General features: G+C 46.8%; 1 protein-coding gene across 1 annotated transcript; it reads left to right on the top strand.

The window, feature by feature from the left end:
* Positions 1-13,596: 13,596 nt before the first annotated feature.
* LOC124672872 (scarecrow-like protein 33) lies at positions 13,597-15,498 on the top strand. Its single transcript, XM_047209033.1, has one exon. The coding sequence runs from the start codon at positions 13,597-13,599 to the stop codon at positions 15,496-15,498; it is 1,902 nt and encodes a 633-aa protein (XP_047064989.1).
* Positions 15,499-16,303: the final 805 nt, after the last annotated feature.

Raw genomic sequence — 16,303 nt, 5'->3', positions numbered from 1 at the left:
TAGGGTGCATTGGTTGTGTGGTTTGGGAAAATAATTTCCTCTCCCTACATATGTAAGTGATAGTTTTCCATCTAGTGTTTGAGAAATACCTTTCTCTTATTGAAAACTTCTTAAGATTTAATTTCTCAAACAATCATGCATGAAATCATGTTGACCCAAGTCAACCATTCATCATTATCATTTGAGAAATAGATTTAAATGAGGTAGAGTACCTCATGCCATTTATTAACACTACAAATGATTTAAATCTCTAAGGAATTACATAGGTGAGTTTGGCCAGGGGTCCAAACATCACATGAATTCATTTGAGACAAGATTTAAATGAAGTATCTGACTTCATATGAATTACTTAATAGTTTTGGACAATATCAACTAGTTAAACTAGCCATATTGCACACTTCTTAAACTAGGGCATGATCATGCAAGGTGACCACACCATTTTATTGCATAAACAATTAGTGTAAGTCAAATGTGAGCTAAAGGTGTTGGAATTAACTTAAAATCATTTGTGGTTGATTTTTAAGAATTAATCTAAGGCAGAAAAGTCCCTGACTTGTTATTTTTGTCAGATTAATTCTACAAAGAGATTGACCATGAGGCCAGTGGCATTGGATAGATATTTTCCTAAGCTTTCCAAAAATATAAAATTCACTAGATTTGGTTTAGCCAATTTGAAATGGTTGAATTTCAAAGTGGAGGCAGTATTACAATTTATAACCAATTTATTTAACAGGATTTGCAAAATGGGCCGGCGGGAAACTAAACGGGCCGAAAGATTTGAAAATGCCCGGGGGCAGCCCAACTAGCGCTGCGGGCCAGCTGACCAAGGGGCCCGCGCGTCAGTGAGTGAAACTCACCGAAACGGCACGGGAGAAGGTGGGCGGTTGGATTAGATGCAGATCGGGCGGTCGTGGATCGTCGTCGCCGTCGACGAGAGGCGCACGTGGGCACGGCGGAGGTAGGGGGTCGGAGCGGTCGTCGGAGCTCCGGCGATCGACGGCGAGGTGCGCAGCGACGTTGTCGAAGACGGCGATCCTCCCGGTAGCAGTGGGCGTCCTCCGGGAGGGCTCCAATCGGCGGCGGCGTCCGCGCTCGCTTGCGGGTCTCCGGCGACGAATTGGCTTGCTCCGGCGGCCAATGTGGTTGGAGAAGGAGTATAGGTGGTTCGTAGAGGGGAGGGAATGATGCCGGTGTGCGTAATGAGTCGAGGGGAGGCTCCCTTTATAGGCGCGTGAAGGTGCCGAGGCGCGGCGATGATGGCGACTAGGGCGCGGCTTCTCCGGCGATGGAGAGGGGTAGGAGGGAGCAGGGCGAGGTAGAGGGTGTCCGGGCGGTGCTAGGGAGCCAGCAGTGCGAGGTGGGGGACGGTCCGGTGACGACGCGCGACGGTGACGTTCCGGCGGCGGGGCTGCGGGAAAGCGGCGAGCCGGTCGTCGCGCGACGGCGCTCGCGGGACACGGGCGCTTGCCTCGGCGGGTTCGTGGTGCGGCGGTGAGGCTCGATGCGCGCAGAGGGGGTCCAGGGGAGGCGTGCCGCGGCGAGGCGACGCGCGTGCCCGCGACGTCGGCCGTGGGCATGCTCGCGACGTCCTCGGCATGCCGATGCCGTTCGGGCGCGCTTCGTCCGGCGGCCGTCGTCGTTCTCCTCGACACTCGGAGGGGCTAGGGTGGTGTAGGGATGCATGGTGGCGGTTTTGGGCACCAGGGCCAGAAGTGGAGAGCAAGGGGAAGAGGGGGAGCACGGCATGGCCGGCATGCTATGGCATGGCCATGGCTAGGCCATGTCTTGCCCTTCCCTAGGGTTGCTGTGGTGGTGTGAGGCAGGGAGGGGGCAAGGAAACATGTAGGGTTGGTTTGGGGTAGGTTATGGGTAGTAGAACACTATTTCAAATAGTGTTGTATTTATGTCATATTTGGACTTTTCAATATTTGCTCAATTTTGCTTGAGTTTAAAAAGGTTGACCAAAAAGACAAGAGTGGGTTTGGTTTGGTTTTAAATGACCAGAGGCAAGGAGAGATGGTGGTGGAATTTAGAAATTCAAAATATGACAATTTTCACTAAGTGGGAGATTGTTCCACTTAATTCAAAGTGCCAACTTTGGAGGGGCAAAGCAATTGATCAAGAAAGGTTTTGGCAAGGTGGTCTTTACAAAAAGTGTTCATCTTGATGTCCTCTTGGATGGCATGCAAAGAGTTGAGAAAGTTTAGATTGAAAAACTTGAAATGGAGATGCTCAAAGTAGTGACTCGTAATAATAATGGCAGAATTGACCATTATTGCATGTGATCCCCAATTGAGTTTGAAAATGATTTGAAAAGGGTTGCTTGATTCCAAAAGTTGTAATAAATGTTTAGTAACATTATACAACTAATGGTGAAGGCCAAAATGGGCTAGGGTCAAAATTTAGAAAAATGGCATAAGCCCTATGTGAGGTTTTGTGAATTTCTAACTATTTAAACTTTTATTTTTCTTGGCCTTGCTTTGACAAGGGTGAGGTTTATTTGGTGTTAGATGAAGTTGGATGAAAGGTTCCAACCATTTTGAGGCAAGGTTGGTGCCTAGATCAAGAGTTGATAAATTGGCCCTATGTGTATGTGAGGGAAAAATGGAGTTATCCCACTATTGGGTTTCTCTCCATTTGATTGGACTTGTCTTGATTCTAAAGCCATTCCTATTAGTTTAGAAACAATTTCAAACCATTGAAACCATTCCAAGAGGTCTAGCTCAAAGATTTGTAAAATTGGCCAAAACACATAGGAGATGACAAGTCAATTTTTCTTATTCTTGTAAGGTGCTCCCCTTGCTTTACTTGAGCAAGGGTGAAGGGTCAAATTAGGTTTAGATTAGGTTCAGAGATGGTTTCACACCATTTTGGTAAAGGTAGAAGTGCATAGGACAAGAATTTGTGAAAATGGCTAGGGGTCACATATGCCTCTATGCATATGTGGCATTTGATTTTTAATAGAACTTGGCTTGACCCAAAGATGTTGTTGGGTGTTGAAATGGCATATAGGAGTGATCCAACCATTCAACTTCAAGTCTAGGGTCAAGATCCTCAATTTCACGAATTTGATGTTTTGCTCTCAGATGCCTCTATGGCATCATTACTCTCTTTTTGAAAACCTTGTGTTCCACATTTGGATTGCGTTGGAAAAGCACTAACTAGGGTTCAAGAAGGTTTTCCAAATCTCTACATCAAGTAGAAAGGCCTAGGGAAAGTTTTACAAAAAGGGCCATAGGCATATCTGCCTCTTTTCTTAAATAAGATTTTTCCTTTTTATTTTATTCTTCCAAGATTGAGGACAAGAGGGGTGAGGTTGAGGGTTTAGTAACTTTGGCAAAGGTTCACCACTATTTAGCAGTAAGAAAAGGGGTAAGGTTTCGGATTCACATATTAGGGCTACAGGCCCACATATGGTTTTTCCTTTATTTTAGGTTTCTCACCAAAAAAGATTCAAATGTCTTTTGAAAAGGTTAGGGTTTAGGGTTCTTCTTATTTGATTTCTTTCTGCCTTAATTTTGTTTGGGTTAGTGATCTTCACTTGATCACTCTAGGGTTTTGGGGTTTATCACACAAGTATAATAACACTCATCAGGACAAAAGCACAAGTAATAGGTAGGAGCACTAAGCATAATACCTTATATAAGAAAAGTTTTTGTTGGCTCTCATTTTTGGAAAAAGGAAATTCATTTTCTCTTTATTTTGAAATTTGGGGTGTTACACCCATCGGGCGGCCCAGTTGCTGTTGATCCTGACGGAAGATGTCCGGCCCAGGAGCAGGGAGCCGGATCCAACCGACATTGAGGAGGAACCCGGATCCACGGAGGCCCATTAAGGGACCCGGATCCGGTACGACGTAGATGGAAGGGCGGATCCTTGGCGTACACGGCAAGACATTGTACCGTAGTTAGGAAACCCGTATCCGGGTAGGACTCTCCATGTAAACCCTAGATCCGTGCGCCTTTATAAGCCGGATCCCGGAGCCCTAGAGACAGAACCTCAACTCATTGTAATATCGCGAAAGCGCCCGGATAATTCCTGCACAAGCAGCAGTAGGCCCCGTCATCGTGCGTGTGTTCCGAAGCTGGGTAAATCGCGTACCACCGTCCCGTGTGCACTCCGCCCTATGGCCCCTACTTCTTCTCCCCCTCGTGAGGATCCCTCCTCCGGGGTACCGTCGATTAGGCAACGACAGGTCACAACAGCTACCTAGCCACACAAGAAAGTCACCAAAGCAGAATATCATTACCCAGAAGGGTTCAAATGAAGCTAGGGTTCCCAATAAATGATTGGCATCCCTCTAGCTCAATCTTCTTAATTATAAGATGATCATTACTGATACACAGTTCACATCATTTATCTATTTAGCCAAGCAAGGAATTATAGATAAATGAAACAGACAGAAAACCAAGCACAAATATCTTGCCAGTGACCCAATGGCTCACTGCAAGCATCAGATGATGCTTGAGCAAGCATTAACACTCACTAGCACAAGTGCATGTGTCACACAGACACCAGGATGAGCACCAGATAGGCACAGGCAAGGAGAAAGTATGTAAGCCACAAGCAAGTGGTGATCCATTGATCACCAGAGCCTGCTAGGTCATGCCATGGCATGCTAAAATTACTCACAGGCACCACACTGGAAATAGATGAATACAAAGTCACAGATAATCACTAGATGCTTCACAGCTAAGTAAATATTAATCCATGATTGCTTCCAGAGCACATCAAAGGCATGATGAGCCACTGGATCAAGATGCACAAGCAAGGCACATACCTAATCCTTATTTAATCACACTGCTAAGCCACAGTGATGCTCAATTGAGCATAATCATAAGATGGAGCACAAGAATTAGCCACAGTAGCACAGACACTTGCAAATATGCAAGAATTACACACTGTAATCAAGCCATACCAATTAAAAGGAATACACTTGAGGATCTGGCAAGATTATCAACAAGAACAAAGGCACGGGAATGGAAGTAGACAAGCAATACTAGCACAGCAAGTGCTTAGGCTAGAAACTCTTGCACAGAGGCATGGCAGGGCTACACACAGCAGTACCGCATGCATAGCGCAGCAGCATAGCACAGCAGGAGCAGGGATACATGGCGCTGTAGGAGAGCACAACAGCTCTTGTGCAGGCAAGCACAGCACAGCAGTAGAGCTAGAGGAGGAAGAAGATCAAGCACAGGAGGGGAGCAGAAAAGGAGGCGCACATACCAGGGTCGAGCAGACGGGCGCAGCCATGGCGGCCACAGCGGCACACGCCGGAGCGCGGTGGCGCCAGGCCAAGCCAGGCCATGGCAGCACCACGGCACCTCGCGCACACGGTGGCGAAGCCACGGCGGCACCACAGCGCCAGGAGCGGTGGGATCGCCAAATCCCGTAACCCCAGCCGCCGCAGAGATAGACGAAGACGAGCTGGAGCAGCACCGCTCCAGATCGACGTGGATGAGGAGGACCGCCGTCGTGAGGCGCGTCGGTTGCGCACCATGGCGGGGGCCAATTCCGGCGAAGCTCACCGGAATCGAGCGGCGACGGTGGAGGCGACGCGAATCGCCAGAGAGGGGTTAGGGTTAGGGTTCGGACACGCGCGAGAGAGAGAGGGAGAGAAGTGAGGTGGTCGGGCCGGACCAGGTGGGTCGGCCGACCTAACCCGTTGGGCCACCCTGACAGGTGGGGCCCAAGGGCATTTTAGTCATTTCACAAAATTAGTTAAAAACAGAAACTTTGAAATTACATAAGAAATGTTTAAAAGCTCTAAAAAAATAATTAAAATATGAAAATTGATCAGCATAAATTTCTCTATCTAAATAAAATATCAAAGAGAATTTTTGAAGACAATTAAGAATAAGTCTTAATTTGATGATTTAAATAATGATTTAAATCACACATATTATTTTCAATAATGAAAATAAGTCCATTAATGCAATTGGACTTTAAAAACACCTTGACAATATTTCAAGGTTGTATTTACCCTAAATAGAGTATCTCCAAATCAATCTTAGTATTAACCTCTTACATGAAATAATAATGTCATCTAAGTGGGAACAAACCCTAAAATTGGAATCATGCATAATTGCTTTTTAACCATTGCCCTTATCGGACAATGATGCTATTTTTCAGAAACAGAGGGCAAGGGTCAGTCCACACCATCCAACTGCAAAACTTTGCGTTGTTCGTGCAAGTTCATCGCTTGCTCATACCATTTGAGTATCTTTATCAAATTACTTGCAAAGTACTATGATTATCACTATTGCATAAAAACCAAAACCACTATTTTCATAACTATGAATATGACTATGTGGTGGGCAATGGAACCATGGATTGTGTGGATATGGTGGAGGTTCCATTGCAAGGGTTTATATCCATCTAGGATTAAACAACAAATGTCGTCCAGTTGATTCTTGTGCCGTAATACCCGTGTTAACCATAAGATCCGGAGTGGGACGGAGTAGTCAAAAGTGTTTCCACCTCTCGTTCATCAACGGATGCGCTCTACCGTAGACACTTGTATCCGTCGGGGCAAGCGGTTGGCCGGGGAAGCCTTAAGTCCCCACGGCATAGTCCGTAGACACTTGTCGCTCGAAGAACAAGCGGTTGGTCGGGGAAGCCTTAAGTCCCCACGGTATTGCAGCCTATGATGGGTTACAGCTACCGGCGAAGGAGTTTGGTTAACGAGTCCCAAACCGTTGTCGTGGTCGGGGTCCACCCGTGAGTGGGAATAATGGGACCGGCGAGGACCCAGGGTCGGGGCATGCAACAAAGGGTGGGTGTTCGAGGTAGCGGAGGAACATGATTGGCTAGACCTTATACCGGGCCTCACACCATAGGAAGTGTGGACGGGAGAGCTGCCCGGTTGGCACCAAGGTTAAGATCTCTTATAGGTAAAGCAACACACCTCTGCAGAGTGTAAAGAACTGTGACTGTCACTCCTCGTTCCGGATATGGAACAGCGAACGCGGCCGGAAAGGAGCTCCATGAAGTTCTAGTAAACCGGTGAAGGCCGACGGATATAGCTCTTTGAAATAAAAGCAATCTCTTGAAGAAATGTTTATCAAAACCTCGCATTGGTATTAGACTTTCTGGTCTAATATCGTAGCTAGTGCATTAAACACCTCTTATCTATAATGAACTTGTTGAGTACGCTCGTACTCATCCCACTCTTAAATCCCTTGCTTAGATTGTCTGAATCGTCTGGAGGAGGACTACGACAACTCCGAAGGAGCCGAGATCATCGGCTATGAAGAACCAGACCTCTCTGGAGGTATTGAAGGCGTAGACTACCTCATAGTCTACGGAACCGGTGAGGCTTCCGGAGGAGATCAAGCCTAGAAGCATCGAGTAGTAGTAGTAGCCGAGCAGCCCGAACTCTTAATACTAAGCTGCTCGAGAAAATAAATGTATAACTTAATGAGACTTCTATATTGTAAGCTAAGTTAGGTTCGCCTCGAACCTAAAAGTATCCCTCTTAGGACCCAAGGGGAGCTCCGAGACGATATGTGTATTATATTTGTAACATTAATGAATGAGTTATGGACCTGCTATGTTCTGTTGTACTACTCTGAGGGATGTAATATTTGCGGAATGGTACTTCGTGAATGTTATATCAACGACTGGCATACTACAACATGCAGTGGTATGCAGGGTCACCACAAGGAGTCCCAAGTGGACTCCCCTAAGGGGGCCGGCCACCCCCCCACATGGAAGGGGGGAATCCCACCCCAAGTGGGATTCCCACCTTGGGTAGGTTTCCCTATCACATGGAAGGTTTTGGGTTCGGGTCTTATTCGGAGACTTGTAGTCCAACACTTGGGGCTTCCACCTATATAATGAGGGTCAAGGGGAGGGGGCCGGCCACCCCAACAAGCACAAGGTGGCCGCACCCCTAGTGGCTGGCGCCCCCCTCTCCCAAACCCTAGCGGCCCTCTCTCCTCCACCACTTCCCGCACGCTTAGCGAAGCTCCGCCGGGTTTCTCCACCACCACCGACACCACGCCGTCGTGCTGCCGGATTCAAGAGGAGCTACTACTTCCGCTACCCGTTGGAACGAGGAGGTGGACGTCGTCTTCATCAACAACCGAACTTGTGACCGAGTACGGAGGTGCTGCCCGTTCGTGGCGTCGTGATCAAGATCTTCTACGCGCTTTTGCAAGTGGCAAGTGAACGTCTACCGCAGCAACAAGAGCCTCATCTTGTAGGCTTTGGAATCTCTTCAAGGGTGAGACTCGATAATCCCCTCGTTGCTACCGTCTTCTAGATTGCATCTTGGCTTGGATTGTGTGTTTGCGGTAGGAAAATTTTTGTTTTCTATGCAACGAATCCCTACAATAGCAACACTTTCTGTAAAAATGAAGTTATTAATTAAACCTCACCACTCATTAGAAAAGCCTTTCATTCTAAGAGTTTATTGAAGAAAAGACCACTTGACTTTATCATAGGATTTTTCAAAGTTGATTTTGAGGACCACCCAATTCAACTTTTTTCGATGCAACTCATGGATTGTTTAAGGCAAGGTTACAACCACATCTCAAACATATCGACCTTGCATGAAAGTATTCTGAGTATGGCGCACCACGTGATCAACCACAGAATATAGCCGAATAGTAGATACCTTGGTGAAAATTTTAAAATAAAACATTAAGAGGACATGTTGGTATGCATTGTTGAATCTGTTCTGCATCATTAATTTTTGGTAGTAAGATAATCTCCCCAAAATTGATCCAGAAAAGATCAAGTTGTCCGGCATGCAGTTCACCGAACAGCTCTAATAAATCACCTTTGATTATTTCCTAGAAGGTTTGAAAGAACTCAGCCATAAAACCATCGGCACCTGGCGCCTTATTGTGTTCCGGAGACACTTGAGAAATATCATCAATTCTGGATTCATCCAACGAGCTATTTGATTCCTTCGGGGCGCCAAATAAACCTTTATAATATGACGTGACATACGCTTCACCTGCTCATGACCTCAATCATACCTTCCTTCTGAACAGGAGAATGAATAAGTTTCTTCTTGTGTCTACCGCCTCCCTAGATAATATCATTAAACTCTCTGCAAAGAAACATGCAATCTTCTTAGATAGCAGCTGCACGTCCTTTTTTTGCGGGTAAAAGAGGATTTCATTAAGCAGGCGGGATTACACAGTGCGTAAGTTCCAGATCCTGCAACAAAATGTCAGGACCCGAACCCAACCACATGATAGTTCGGTGTTTTGTCCTCGCAAAATTTGCAAGACAGTGACTAACCCTAACCTGCGAACGCTCCGCTTTTACAAAATAAGACTCCACACTTTGACCAATTAAATGACTAAGCTCTAAGAAAAGATTTCAATAGATAGAACGATCCTCGAGTAACTTCTTGGTTGCTTACACCAACGCGATGCAATCAGTTTCAACGATGACAGGCAACTGGCAATTTTCCAAGGCCAGTTGCACCCCCTCGATACACGCTTGTAGTTCAGTTTCAAACGGATCATCACATCTAGGCATCCATCTGCAAGCAGAATAAATGATAGAACCATTCTCATCACGCAAGACCATTCCGGTGCCTCCCTCACTATCCCCTTAATGGAAGGATCCATCGATGGATAATTTAGCCCAGCCTGGAGGTGGACAACACCATGGTTTGCATGGAGTACTAGCAGATTTCACAGGCTCACAACAGACATGTGACTTCATCATTGGTTGCTTTCCTTTGATCATAGCTTCAACCGTAAGAGAATGAGTATCTCTAACCAATTTAATATAACTGCATCGAAATCTCATAGAACCTTCAACCGAGGGTAGAGGTTTATCACGAGTCACCTCGTTTCTAGCATGCCATGCTCTCCAAGTAACAAGCAGCAAGTGGTCAACCATCTCAACCGGTATATTTGATAATACTTATTTAAACCAAGAATACGGATGTAGATGGAGATCCGTGTCGCGCAGCAAATACCATACCTCTCTCATTTTCTCCCATAATATGTATGCATGCGGACATTTGAATAAGGCGTGGGCAACATCCTCTGCTTCTCTGTGCAATAGCCTGTAACAAGCACGTCCTTGTGTGTTTTTTTGACATTATACTACAAAGACCAGGTGTTATTGATATCGCGTGATATTCTAGCATTTTTTATTAAAATTAAAAAACAAATGGTGGCAGATCGAGTCTACAGACCTTCGCGGACAATACGCGTTGGCTGGGACCTCATTCTGATCAAGAGGATTTTGATTGATAATTTGATAGTCGTGCATGTGGCAATTAGACGAGTCACACCTCTTCCACAGTGGAGCATTTTACTTCTAGTGCACATTATAAAATACAACTTGTACCAAGCTATTCCGATCGGTTCACATGATCTGAGTCAGGTGGCATATCGCGTCTTCCAATCTTTACGGGCAATGCACGACGGCGGGCACGTCATCTCGATCAAAAGAATTGGTTGATAATCCGATACTGGGTGTATCCCATAATTAGAGGAGACACACCTCTTCCACGCGGGGCATTTTCCTTCTAGTGCATATTATAAAATATTGCACCACCCATAATTAGAGGAGACACACCTCTTCCACGCGGGGCATTTTCCTTCTAATGCATATTATAAAATGTTGCACCACCCTTATCAAACTATTCTAATCGGCTCACATGATCTCAGTCAGGTGGCAGATCAAATCTTCGAGGGGAATGCGCGGACGGCCAGCAGGTAATTTTGATCAAGCAGATTTGTTGATAATCTGATACGGTGTATCACATAATTAGAGGAGACGCACCTCTTCCACATTGGACCATTTCCCTTCTAATGCATATTATAGAATATACCAAAGGTTTAGAATAACGTGTTGTTTTATTTAGCGTGACCTTTCTCCTGACTCTATACAAGTTATAGCATGTTATAGTGTGGGAAACTCGAAACAGAGGCCGAGTTACATGTAGCCCTTTAATTTCAAATATTTATATTTCATATTTCAAAGTTTTAGAAAAGTCTGAAACAAATTTCTAGAGGTAGCCAATGATGTATACTACAAATGCGAAAATGTCAGTCCAAATTACTTTTGTCCGATTTTATCATTTTTGTGGAGCCTAGAATAAAAAGTAGTTCGTATTGAGATTTTACAGGTTTGTATTCTACATCATTGGGTACCTCTAGAAAAAAAATCAGGACTTTTTGACACTTCAAAATATGAATTTTGAGTGTTTGAAAATAAGAGCTACATGTAGCTTGGCCTCCATTTGTTCACTCTCGTTACGACCTACTATATTTAAAAAAGAAAGACATGTTAAAGACTTCACCAGCTAACATATTGTCCAGGAGAATACATGCATAACCACATTATTTAAAGTAGTCCTCCAATTGTCTACAATAGCCAAATGCATTGCCTAAACATAGATGTGAGGCATAATTTCATAATCATAATCAAGAATGAAAGACAACATCTTAGTTTGGGTTAGGTCTAAAGTGAGGACAGGATACCGGACTTTTGAACCGATGGGATGGCCTGCGGTTTTTGAATTTTTCTTTTTCAGGAATAAGTTTTATCGCCACTACACGCTATGCATAGTTAGCATCGTCAACCGTTGATATCGCATCAGGTGCTAATCACAACATACTGCTTCGTGCCAATTGCTGTGACTCAAGGAGCGTCCATAATTGATCCAATGGCTAACTTTCATCTGTCTGAACTCGGACAAGATCACTTTATAGCTCAGGTGCTCCCTTGATTATCCTTACTTTCCCCTGTATTTAGCCTCGGATCTAGAAGATACTAGGCATGCGTGTAATATTGGGTTGAAACCCTAGCCGCTTCTGTTCGAGGTCCGGTATAAAACTTCATTTGTAATCTCGTTGATCGCTCATAATAGATCTCTGAATTAATGTGATATGGTGCATATTTTCTGAATCATGTTCGTCAGTTAAGTGATCGGCAAGCCTGAGCTTGTCACAGGCATCAACTACCTCTCGAAACAAGTTAATCTGAGCCATTTCTCTAGTCCGATTTCCTATAATGATATCAGAATCTTAATCTACTAACGATGGATGCACCCCAAGGCCCGACTGGTGCGTGTGCAAAAGATACCCGCTTGGCTCCCAGGCCATTATTGGGCATGAGGATTCGGCCTTGTAACAATAGTACTCCCTTGAGATACTTTTGATAAAATTGAGACACTTTTGGTGAAACGAAGGGAGTAAAGATACTACACCTGGCTTATAAAACAAAAAGTATGGTCCTAGAAGCCAGGTGTTAAAGAAAAGGTCTCGTTCAAAACACAAAAATGGGTATCTGACCTCGTGATCCTGGAAGCCAGGTGTTGGAATAAATATTTAAGGCTGGAGCCCCTAGAAACCCAAATATCTGTCCAAATATCTGTCCAAATAAGAATCATAATATGAACTCGCCACAGCAGTACATCACATCACCTCCACACAAACTGATTTTTGCACAAGAAAATCGGTGCCGTTTGTTGAATGTAGATGGGCTGCAGCCCAGTAAGGCAGCCCATGTAGTCTACAATTCCTGAAATCTTAAGACCCATCACGTTGGCAGCTTGGAACAGCCTTGGGGATAAAGTTTAGTCCCACATTGCTAGTTGGGAGGGAGTTAGAGTGGTATATAAGAGATGTTGTTCTAGTCCTTCCAAGTGAATGAGAATAGAAGGAGCCCTCGCGCACTCCTCCTCCTCCGTCCGCCCCGCCTCGGCTCGTCACGTCACCTCACGCACGTCGCATTTCGTGACTCGAGTTCGAGTTCGAGACACACTCAAGGAAGCCTCAACTGAGTTGGGTACGTGTCGACCTGCATGTGCATGCTCGCCGCGTGTCCCTGGCTTCCTACGCGTGGCAACGCGGTCGGGTCGGCTCTCCTCCTAGGCTATACAAGGAGACAGATCAGATCTGGAGAACATAGCTCTCAAAACTCTCTAGTCCGTCTCTCTCACGAAGTTCCTTTTGTTGCGCTACTCTCTAGACTTCCCCATTCCGACGACTGCGTGCACAGCCGTCCGGGAGAGCAGGCCTCCAAAACCCCATTCGTTGTGATCCTGCACCAGGAGACGGGCGATAAGGTTTTTGGGGAGCGTCTCGACGCGACTGCTCACTGCTGTTCGTGCTCTTCTTCGCCGGTTCGACTGCTTCATCCACGACTCCGACTACACCATGGGCGACATCAACAATTCCCATGGTGGTGCTGGTGCTGGTGCGACCTTCCCAGTCGCGATGTACGTGCTTTTCCTCTCCTACCTTGCACTGCTACTTGTTCCATGTTCAGATCTGATGCATGTGCTTAGTATGATGTGTGTGATTAAGTATGCTTGTGCATCTGTAATGTTGCTTTCGGTAATTAAACTCACACAGAAATTGCCTAATAATCTAACACCGTTGATCAGAAAAGGGACAAAAGGTTGGCTGAAACAGCGAGACAAACATACAGCAGACCTTTGTTTGTCCAGACGTGCAGGCGCTGGGATGGTTAAACCAATCTTCTGCAATGAAATGCTTCGATGGTTCCAACTGCAAAAGGATGAGCTTGTTTGGCTTCACATGGGATGGATACAGATGATATTTCCTGTACATCATGACCAAGAACCACCACGCATGCACCTTGCATACAATGGCTGACACCCAGGACAAGCTGTTTGCAATTGTCGAGCCTGCACCACTGTCTCCTTCCCTCTTCCTCGACTGTTCCTCGACAACCCATGGCGATTCACAGAAGACGCAGGACGAACTGGCCCTGGCATACATCTCACAGATGCTCATGGAGGAGGACGTTCCTGTCGACAAGTTCTTTTACCGATACCCTGACCACCCAATGGTCCTGCAGGCCGAGCAGCCCTTCGCCGAGATCCTCTCTGCTTCCGGTACCACCTCATCTGATGCCCAGGATCCCTCCACCTTGCTTTCCAGCCGCATGGTTTCTGGGTTCTTATCTGCCGAGGTACACAATCCTACCTTCTTGAATGGCACAGTCACCGCGGCGGAGGAGCCCAGCAGTAGCAGCACCAGCATGGGCATGCTGTCGAGCATGGCTTTTCTCAAAGGCATGGAGGAAGCCAACAGGTTCTTACCCACACAAAACGGGTTCATGGATAGTAGATGGCATAAGAACAGGTTTGACGACTTGGATGGTGAGACAGTGCCGCGCATGGGCAGGAGCAGCAAGCAAATAGTGCCTGTGCATACTGGCTCAGAGAAGGAACACACCACGGTTGAGATGTCAGACAACCTGCTCACCCCTGATGGCTACGGCATGCACCTCAAGGAGAGGGGCGACAAGGCGGCGCAGCAGAGCATTTGCAGGAAGGTGCCGCTTGTGAGGCGTGGTGCAACGCAGATGATGGTGGCTGACCTGGAAACGCTGCTGATCCGCTGCGCTGAGGCGGTGGCTACCATCGACCGGCGCAGAGCGGGCGATCTTCTGGAGCTGATCAAGAGGAACTCATTGCCGACGGGGGACGCGACGCAGCGGCTGGCGCATTACTTTGCCGAGGGGCTGGAGGCACGGCTGGCAGGCACAGGTTGGCAACTCTACCACTCAATCACCGTGGCGACGCACGCCAACATCATGGAGTTCCTCAAGGGCTACCACCTGTACATGGCCACCTGCTGTTTCCTGAAGGTGTCCATCCACTTCTCCAACAAGAACATCTACAATGCAGTGGCGGGGAGAAAGAAGCTGCACATTGTGCACTACGGCGTCAACGACGGGTTCCAGTGGCCGGAGCTACTCCGGTGGCTAGCAGAAAGGGAGGGTGGGCCACCGGAGGTGAGGTTTACCGGAATCACTAGCCCACAGCCCGGGTTGTGTCCGGTCAAGCATGCCGAGGAGTCGAAACACATGCTCAGCCACTGCGCAAGCCAGTTAGGCGTCCCATTCAAGTTCCGTGCTATAATAGCCAAGTTAGAGGTCATCCGCGCCGAGGACCTCGACATTGATCCTGATGAGGTGCTCGTCGTGAACAACCTTTTCCATTTTAGGACCTTGATGGACGAAGGCCTCACCTTCGACATGGTAAACCCAAGGGACTTGGTGCTCAACACTGTCAGGAAGATGAAACCATCCGTGTTCGTCCACGCCACCATAAACGGACCTTACAGCTCTGCACTCTTCAAGACTCGTTTCCACCAAGCGCTCTCCAACTTCACAGCACAGTTTGACATGATGGCAACCACCATGCCGCGGGAGCGGGACAGCAGCAAGAGGTTACTGCTTGAGCGCAAAGTATTGGGCCGGCGCGCAGTGAATATCATTGCCTGCGAGGGCGCTGACCGGGTGGAGCGCCCTCAGAACTACAAGGAATGGCAGACACAAAACCAGCGAGCGGGCCTGAGGCAACTGCCGTTGGACCGTGGCATTGTTGAGATACTCAAGGACCAAGTGAAGGAGCAGTACCACAGGCATTTCATAGTCAATGAGGACGGCCGCTGGCTTCTGCTGGGATGGAAAGGCAGGGTGCTCTACGCCCTCTCGACATGGGCAGCTGATGATGCTAATGGCTCCCAACCCGCGTAGAATCAGATAGATTGATAGCATCAGATTTGTGTGTCTGTGTGTTTTCTTCAGTATTTCTGTGGCTGTAGCTTAGTAACGGAGACCATGATCAGGTTGTCAAGTTGAACATGTTCTTCAGAGCTGTAGTGAGCACATATATATCCATCTTAACAGTGAGGAACAGGGTCTTAGCTTGAGCTGAGCGTAACTTGCCAGTGGAGAAGGGAGCCGGCCTGCCGGCGTTTTTATAGTCTCAAATAGTCAAGTGGAGCAGGGTCTCTCTGACTCTTCCCATGCCCCGGAGACTAGGGGCATTGCTCTTTTGTTTACGCTGGTAACGGGCAGATAGCACAGATAGAGGAATATTAGCAACCTAGAGAGGATGCCATTGCCGGGACCGAAAAGACGATCACCCTCATCAACCACCAGAACTATACTGATCTCAATTGATGTCTATGTCACTATGTGCATCAGCGTCATCACCACCAGAGCTGTCAATTTCTTCACCTTGCATCAGATTTTTTATTTGTGCGCCAATTGTAGTCATATCTATATTATAATCTTAGAAACGCTGCCTATCAATGAGGTTGAGGTGGCTGAAAGCCTTTTTTTCTCCTTCTGGAGAAGAGTCGAGGACAAAAGTCAGGACTCAGGACTAGAGTTCATAAAGCTCAAGGGTACACAGGATGGAGATTCTGAGAGACCGGCAACGAGGAGCTGTGTATCCTGTTCTTCAGCAGCACGGATCTAGGGGATGAGCTAACAAAACAAGTTGAGCCACGAGGTCAGGTCCGTAACTCAAGTATGTCCGTTATTCTTTGTATCA

This window comes from Lolium rigidum, chromosome 7, assembly GCF_022539505.1.
Source record: "Lolium rigidum isolate FL_2022 chromosome 7, APGP_CSIRO_Lrig_0.1, whole genome shotgun sequence".
NCBI lineage: Eukaryota > Viridiplantae > Streptophyta > Magnoliopsida > Poales > Poaceae > Lolium > Lolium rigidum.
This window is presented reverse-complemented; position numbering and strand designations above follow the sequence as displayed.

Coding starts and splice junctions, on each gene's coding strand:
- LOC124672872 (XM_047209033.1), top strand. CDS start 13,597: ATGGCTGACACCCAGGACAAGCTGTTTGCAATTGTCGAGCCTGCACCA.